This window comes from Atractosteus spatula, chromosome 5 (assembly GCF_055471065.1).
Source record: "Atractosteus spatula isolate fAtrSpa1 chromosome 5, fAtrSpa1.hap1, whole genome shotgun sequence".
Classification (NCBI taxonomy): Eukaryota; Metazoa; Chordata; class Actinopteri; order Semionotiformes; family Lepisosteidae; genus Atractosteus; species Atractosteus spatula.
Window position 1 is genome coordinate 29,257,841 of NC_142710.1, and position 8,619 is coordinate 29,266,459.

Sequence of the window (8,619 nt, forward strand, 5' to 3'; positions counted from 1 at the left end):
AGTCAGTCAGTAGTTTAATTTCCTTTGCACCAAAAATGTTTATGTTGGCCAGAGGTTGTAATTTATATATTTATGTGAAGGATAACACACATGTGGTTATTTATTTCCTCTGTTCTTAACTTAAGCATTTCTTAACAAATGTTAAAATGGTGATGCATAGTCTAACTCCAGTTACAGTATCTCTCTGTGTGGTTTTCTCACTACAGATTAATTAACCGTGATATCGCCGTTTAATAATAATCCAACAACAACGGCAGCCACTTGCATGTCGCAAGAGATTTATGGTAAAATACGAAGATTACGTATGTAAGGTAAAGAAAATAAGAACAATCTTACTTTTTAAAAAGTGCGGTAGTACAGAGGAAACCTTCAGAAAGAAGGGGTTATTGGGGGTGGAAGTGAATCAGAACCCATACATTCCAACAGTCAAAGACGCCAAGTCCAAAATCTAAACTAATAAAAAAATAAATAAAAATAAGAGTGCCCACTCACGACATCAAACGTTCAGGTTTTTGCCGCTATCCAATTCTACACTGTTTTCTCCACCTTTTAAAAAATACTCACCGTAATTAAGATTTTATTTGTTAAATGTTGCATGTATACGTCGTTAACCTCAAGAACGTGGTATCATGCCAACACCCTTAAAAAAAAACCGAGCAGCCCAGCCAGGGAATGTGAAAGTGCACCTTAATAATGAGATTTTGTGGAGTGAATTCACACCGCACATTATTAGAAAGAGACAAAAACAAGTTTGAAAAATTAACTCTTCACTGGGCAGGAGCAAAGTGTGCTGTGGTCATTCTCTCCCATTAAATTCCGTTCCAGCCTCATCGCTTTCTGTGCTTTGTTTTTTTTTTAATAAAACGTATTATCCATTATTTTTTGTTACAGGTGGAAGAATTTCCCCAGACACTTGAAGGATTCACAGTGTTGATAAAACCGATAGTAAAGCCCCCAGTCCACAAGTCTGCATGAACTCCATCCACCAGCCCCAGTCACCAGTGAGGATTCTCATACCTGCTGCTTCAGTCGCATGTATGCTTGCATTGCATATTACACAGAGAACTCGCCCTGTACATCACCTCAGCACAGACTGCTTACTCTTCCACGGAAAACAAAACCATTTCACCCGGAGAAACGATATCCAAGTATCGGATACTCGTAATAGTGAAGTGTTTAGCATGTAGCAGTTTTGTGCTTAACCTGCTAGGTTAAGAGGCAGCCAGCTGACCATAGAACTAGGAAACTCAGACCCGTGTTGAGAAAGAGGGATTAACCAAGAAGTGGAGATGGGATGGGAGGGTCCATGAAACAAAAGTGCAAAAAAAAAAGAGGCATTTGTGGGAGGTCTATATCGAGAACGTAGAGGTGAAATTGCCATTATTTTCAACTTCAGTTAAGTCCATCTCCAAGGACCAAGGACAAGCAGCTGGCAGAGTTCACATGGAGGAACTGGTAAAAAATGTAAATGTAACTGATAAAAAAACAGGGCGGCACAGTGGTTGGCATTGCTGCCTCACAGCGCTGGGACCTTCCTTTCAATTCTGGATCCGGATTTGCATGGAGTTTTTATGTTCTGCCTGTGTTTGTGTGGGTTTCCTCTGGGTGCTGAAGTTTCCTCCCACAGTCCAAAACCCTACTGGTAGGAAAACTGCCTCTGCTATGAGTGTGTGCGTGTCTATGTTTCTGGCTGCCTGCCCTGCGATGGGCTGGTGTCCTGCCCAGGGTGTACCCTGCCTTGTGCCTGTTGCTTGCCAGGATAGGCTCCAGCTTCCCCACAACCCTGAAGTGGATAAAGTGGTTTGAAAATGGGTGGAAAAATGTAGACAGTTCTTGATTGGTTCTCCGTAGTACCATCATGCATACCTTCTGATATACCAAAAACAATAAAAATAGAAAATGATTTCACAATGGAAATCTTTATTAAAATAAATTACATTCTCCCTTTACAGAGGTACTGGAAACGCGTTGACTTGAAGAGGATCTGAAAAAGTCAGACTATCACTAGACTTTCTATAAAAAATAATATAAAAAATTGGTGCCATTACTGTATTTAGCAACATAAAAGCTCTGTGAATTTGTCTTAGATATAATACAAAAAAACATATAGCATGCATTAAAACTTACAACTAATCTAATTGTATTTTATGCAGTGATACCCAGCACACATTTCCAAACCCCCTCAAAAAACAGTCAGAACTCATTTAGTTTCATTCCTTGCAAATTTACTTCTGCCATGCCAAAGGAGTAGAAATTTAGTCGTCATTATAAGATATTAAATTATTTTTCATAAAATATTTAGAACAGATAAAAAAATAACACCGGCTGTATAGAAAAAATATGTTCATGAGCATTATCTATGCACAAAGATAATTTCTTTCAAAGAAGCGGAGAACAGCTCTGAAAAAAGGTATTTGTTTGCCAAAAATCAGCAGTGATGCCTACACGTCAAAATTACAAAAAAGAGCCACTTGGGTACACAGAAAAAGTCTTTCATAAGTGTGGGATATTTACAGAAAATATTCTTATTTACATTTATACAATACAATTCTGATCGAAAGAAAACCCAGGCTCATCGAGAACCAGTCCTGCACAGGCCAGGATTCACACATTCATCACTGGGGTCAGCTGAAGGAGCGAGCTCTGAGGCCGGATCACGTTGCTTTTCGAGTGGAGCTTCTCCAGATTCTGCAGAAAGCTCCTCCTTTTCAGCCCTTCGAGGATCACCGAGTTATTGGATGCGAGGCTCACACGAGTCCTGGGGGAAAACAACAGCGCTGTCAATAACCATGTTTCTCCTTCGTCACGGATGTTTCTTTCCTGTTGTAAATGCATAGCTGAATAAGGCATGGCACATCAAAGGAACAAGTAATAGGTTTATTCCATGCTGAAAAGAGAAGAGAGAAAACACAACGTTTCGGCTTTGAAGCCTTCTTCACAAAAAAACGTTGTGTTTTCTCCCTTCTCTTTTCAGCATGGAATAAACCTATTACTTGTTCCTTTGCAGACTACGCATGCTGATGCAGTTACCCACCTGAACCATAGCACATCAACGCTTGCAAACTCCATTAAAAAAATTATTTCAAGTTAGGAACTGCAAGGAGTACTACAAAGGTATGGTGACATTCTTAATAATTCTAAAGAGAATGGCATTCCAAATTTTGTGAAACTACATAATAAAATTTTCCCTATTTAGTCTGCTTTATTCCATTATTTTCTTAGTTTTTTGTACAATATATCCTTCTATACTGGTTTCTCTTGCATTCCTGTTATCCTTTCAAGAAACCTCATTCCAATGCAAGATTCACAATAAGAATGCAGTCTAAACAGGAGTAGTGATACAGATTACTGCTTTGACCAACAGCTGGTGTGGTTGATCGTTTGCTATTTTCACCTCACACATAGGATGTAGTATAATCCCCTTCCTTTATAGTCCCGTTTTTCTCCGAACCTTCTGGATTTTTATTTCTTTTTAATTATGGGCTCAAGGTAAAGTGCAGAGGAGAACATGAAATGACACAATAGTGAAGGAAGGGAAAGATCAAGAAATAAAAAATGAAAGAGGCCAGCAGGTGTCAGAGCATGTGTTTCTCCTCACAGAGGGAAGGGCAGGTGATGTTTAGAATTCACATACTCCTCAGACAGCTATTCATTTATTGCATTCCTCAACAAATCACTTAGGTCATAAACCCACTATAAACAGTCATTATAGCTGCATTCACTTTGTAAAGCAACCTGCTGGAACCACTTACAACCTGTTGTGCTTTGGTGTTCTTCTGAACATGATAGAATTAGAGACTGTTGCTGTGTAAATGCTGAAAGATTAATCCACAGTAAACCACTTTATAACACCTTTCTTCTAAAATTTCATTACCACCCGAGCAATATCCCAAAACAACAACCACACTGATTAATGCCTGAAGTGATTAAAAACTCTGTAGTGCCAATATTGCCTCATTCTAAAAAAAGTAAGGAGCCTTCATTTTAGATCGCTTAATTGTAATTTACCTTCTACCTTCTTTACCTTAGGATGTTTCCAATTGCAAAAACGACAATTTGCCTAAGTAAACTATAATGTGATCTTAATTTCAATTCTAGAAATACTTGCTGAAACTTTTCGACTCTCTTGGACAGTCTAGTCACAGTAAGTGGGGATGGTTGTCAAAGTCCTAGACAGTTACACCATACAGGAACACTCACCTTGGAGAATCTATTCCACTGTCCCCTGTAATGCTGTGATTTTCTACAGTTTCCCCAGGAACTGGCCTTCCTTGGGCATTCGGACTTGTAACAGTAGTGTGTGATGTACCAACAAGCTCTAACTTTTGCTCAAACTGTTTTCTGAGACTTTCTTCCACGTGCTGGTTGCAGGTCCAGAGCGAAGATTTGCCATCCCCTTCATCTGAAGATTTGTGCAGAGTTTCAGCATCTGAGTCAGCCTCACTGGTGTGGCAGTAGTCAAATATGCTGCTATCAACGGTTTCCATTTGCTCCACATCCCGGCCTGCGTCTTCGAGGTGCTCGTATAGGAACTGAGACATCCTATGGCCGTTGTCTGTTTGCATGATATTCTGCGGCTTGGCCGAGTGTTGACTACCAGACTCGTGCCACCTCAAATCATCCTCTTCACAGTGAGTCCCAAAAACCTCAGCATGTTCCTGCTGTGCACCAACAGAGCCCTCCTCCACTCCAGTACTGTTCCAGTCACCCCCGTTGGAAAACGGCTTATGATAATGCACTGTGCCGGATCGAGAGGCTTCATTGCTGTCCAGATCAGAATCCTCATTCAGGTACAGTGAACTACAGCCATCATCATCCTCCACTGCCTGTTGATACACAGCTTGGTCATCATCTGTGAAACCTTCACTGTCCATGTGACCTGAAGCAGTCCGCAGGCCGTTACTTTTTGATGAGAGTCCACCTTTTGCACTATTTAACTGTGAATGTGTGGTTTGGAGATCAGGCTTCTGATTTCTGTCGTCTGTGCTGTCCAGCTGTTTCAGTGCGACAGAGAGCTGGTGCTGGTTGTTTGGCATGGGCCACGATGACGGCACTGTGGCTGTGTCACAGTGGTATGTGACCTGAGGTGGAAAGGAATGGGAAGGGAGTAAATCTGCTGCCTCTGTCTGCCTGGAGAGGTGCTTTGTGCTCAGACTGTTCTCTATGCACCCATCCTGCAAAACTTTGTACTTGGATTCTTTTTCTTGTTCGCCATAGTAACCACTACCCTTGGGCTTGCCATCCTTCACATGCTGTTTCCACTTGTCTTCTATTCTCAGGGTGCTACTGTCTGGATAACTTGAGCCATAGTCCCCAGCATACTCCTGTGGACTGGTGTCCACAGCGGCATCATAATTAAAACCTTTTGGTTTCATATTTTCACAGGACCTATCATCCGGTGCTCGCCCGTCTTCGTTAACCAAGGCTTTTGCCCGGGATGAATCCCAGGACTTGGACCTGTGGGCAGTGCGCTCCCTCCGCTCTGACCTTTGCCCCTTGGAGTCACGCTTCTTTTGAGCCCTTGGACCCGTCTCCAGACCGCTGTCTCTCACCGCCCTGTCCTGAAACGGATTATCAATCCGCTTCTTGTAAATATGTTTAGATTCGACAGTGACAAGATCCTCATAGATTTTGGCATCCAGTTCGTCCACTGGCATTTCATGGTTCAGGTGACAAGGCACTTTTTCTTTGATGGCTTCTGCCTCCTGCACTCCCTCCAACTCAGTGTTCGAGACTGAGGACTTGTTTTTGGTTCTGTGCTTCTCTCTGGAGGGGAGTCCTCTCTTCCTGAGCCGCGCAGCTTTTGAGGAAGACCTTCTATTATGACCCTTCAAGTGGTGCCGATGTCTGGGGCCCAGTATCTCGGTGGAGATGCCCTTGTTGATGCCTCGCTCTTCCAGTTTCTTCATCATGACGGTGTGTCGCACGAGGTTGTCAACGGTGAGCTCTGGGTTGATGCGCTTGATGATGGCTAACTCCAGGTCACGGGGGAGGTTGTTTAAGTCGTCTTCATCCCGGACAGGCCATTCCTCCGGGGGAAACTGGGCAGAGAACGTGGCATACTCCTTCTTGGGTTTCTCCTTCTTTGCTGTGTTGCGCCTGAACAGGCTGAGGCCGAATTTCCTGCTGGTTTTCTCCTTGTCTCTGCGGGTGGCGGTCGACTTGCTGGCCTCGCTTGGCTGGTAGTCCGCCGCCGTGGAGGTAGACTGGTGCTGGATGGTGGGCTTGCTCTCTTTCGCCCACCTGAAGCTCCTGCCCGTGCACTCGCTGATAGACTGCTGGTCGTGCACGGGTTGGGCCGGCTGCTGGGCGAAACAGCGGCAGGATTTGCAGTGTGCCACCGCGGGGACAGCGTCGCCGGCCGACTCGACACAGCTTTCAGTGCTCACCAGGTAGGTGATGGGAGGGGGGAGGGGAGGGTCGGTTTCTGCTGCGATCCACCTTTGCTTGTCCTTCGCCGGGCTGTTTGTGATGAAGTAAGTCTGCGGGGTGACAATGAAATATCCCTCTCCCGTGTGGTAGATCTTCCTCTCCTTTATCAAGGCACCCAGTGCGCTGTAGAGGATGTCTTGAGTAGGAATCGACATGCCTGAGAGAGAAGCAAACCGACATGAGTTTGAAAAATGTGTCTCTGTATGACTGGGCACACTTCAATTTATCAGTGGTTACTGCATACAGTATGTACAAGTACTTCACATACTGTAAAACTGCCTGTTGTTTTCTGTTTAAGATTCTACAAGGCATTTTAACTCTTCGTGTTCATATCTAGAACAAACATCAGTGCTGAGCTAATCAGAAAGAACAAGCAGCAGGACAAAAGTTGTTGGCCACTGGAGTTTTTGACATCTAGGAATCTGTTTCAAAACAATCACAGGTACGCTCCATCAGAAGGCCTTACCCTTGCTCAGGGTGTTCAGGCAATGGACTTATTTGCACACGATCCAACTATTTTGATCTTGACCCACTAGTGTCCATAAAATAACACCAGTTCCATTATGTGCATCTGAACAACATGGAGAAATGATTCATCCACATGTTTCTTCCAGACCAAGTGTTTTATTTGTAAATTCTGAAATGGTACTTTAAAAGCATCTTATTGTTGGCCCCTCTTTGTTTTTCACACGGCAAACACAAAGTCAAGCTCATCCATTGTAAAAAAAATCTGAAAATTTCAAAGAGCACAGGGTTTGTTCCAAAACAATTTTCAAGAAACATGCTTCTTTTAAGTTGCATACATTAAACACATGTAACCACATTACATCAAATAATGATTATACTTTTCTTCTGAAGTTCTGGACAGTAAAGGACAACCGCCTTTGTCAGAACCTTTTAAGATAAAATACAAGATGACGTTAAATGAGAATCTCTTTAGTGAGCTATCTTAACACTTTCTGTCCACCAATATAAGTTTAGCACGATGTGAAGCAATGCTAAAAGTGAGCTTTGTCAAAATGTCAGTTGTTTTTTTATTTTCATTTCGCAGTTTGTCAGCGGGTTAGATAATGTCTTGCACATGGATGACAGATCGGTACCTGGGTGTGCTTTCATCATATGGCTGATCAAGGCCTCCTGGTTGACAACAATGTGAGCAGCGTTCATGTCAGATATGACACAGCACAGCACCTCTGACAGAGGAATGAACTGGGACTGAGTGATGGGAGACATGTGCACTGGAGACACATCACCTGCAAGGAACAAAAGATAAAAAAAACATCAACATTTTGAAGAATATAAGAAAAGTTATAAATATGCGAAGGCCAGTCAGCCCATATAGCCTGTTTGGTAGTTATAAGCTAATTGATCTTAAGATCTAATCCACCCATTTCAGCCTTAACAACTTGGCTGGGTAACTTGTTCCATACTCCCACAACCCTTTATGTAAAGAAGTGCCTGCAACCTGGTCTCAAGATTCCCACTAGTGATCTTTGGTTTGCGTTTCACTGGTTCAGAAAGTCATTGGAATGACTCTGTCAATACCTTGAGCCTCCATGTAGTTCTCTATGTTTCAGACTAAAAAGGTTTAGTTCTTTCAGCTTGTCAGTGTTTGACATTCTTTTAAACCCCAGAATGTATCTGGTTGCTCTTCCCTGGACTGATTCCAGAGCAGCAATATCTTTTTTGTGATTCAGTGACCAAAATTGTACACATTACAAAAGAAGATGCAGATGGTATCTTAACTACTGCACATGAAAAAATCACTTTTAAAGGCAAGCTTCGCTCAGCAATGATTTAGAGAACTTGATTCCAAATCAATTTACATCCTGGTTTCAACTTTTCATTGTACAATGATATAATACCTATTGCCTTCTCTGCATGTAATTAGAAAAGGTCTCACACACTTGAAAAGTTATCTTTAATCAAGCTTTGCCAAATACATGTCTAAGTGCAAAGAGAAAGTAAAGGAGACATAAATCTGAGATAAACCATCAGGATGTTAAACTACGAGCTTCCTTGAGAGCAGTCATGGATCTCGAGGAAGAAAAATTATGTTCCGGTGCTAAAAATACTAAATGAACACTTCATTTAACCGCAGAGGTCCATCTTGGGTTACTAAGTATTGTGTTACTAATGTGCATTTGAACTCTTTCAAATATACAGCTTTTTATTTACAGTACAGCT

General features: G+C 42.3%; 1 protein-coding gene across 1 annotated transcript; it reads right to left on the reverse strand.

Annotated features, from left to right (window-relative positions):
- Positions 1-1,903: 1,903 nt before the first annotated feature.
- Positions 1,904-7,679, reverse strand: stox1 (storkhead box 1). The gene is made up of 3 exons (XM_088916547.1): positions 7,533-7,679; positions 4,201-6,589; positions 1,904-2,758 (listed from the first exon to the last, which is right to left on the reverse strand). Exons 1-3 carry the CDS (start codon positions 7,663-7,665, stop codon positions 2,605-2,607), a joined length of 2,676 nt encoding a protein of 891 aa, XP_088772673.1. The 5' UTR covers positions 7,666-7,679; the 3' UTR covers positions 1,904-2,604.
- Between the last annotated feature and the right edge of the window lie 940 nt (positions 7,680-8,619).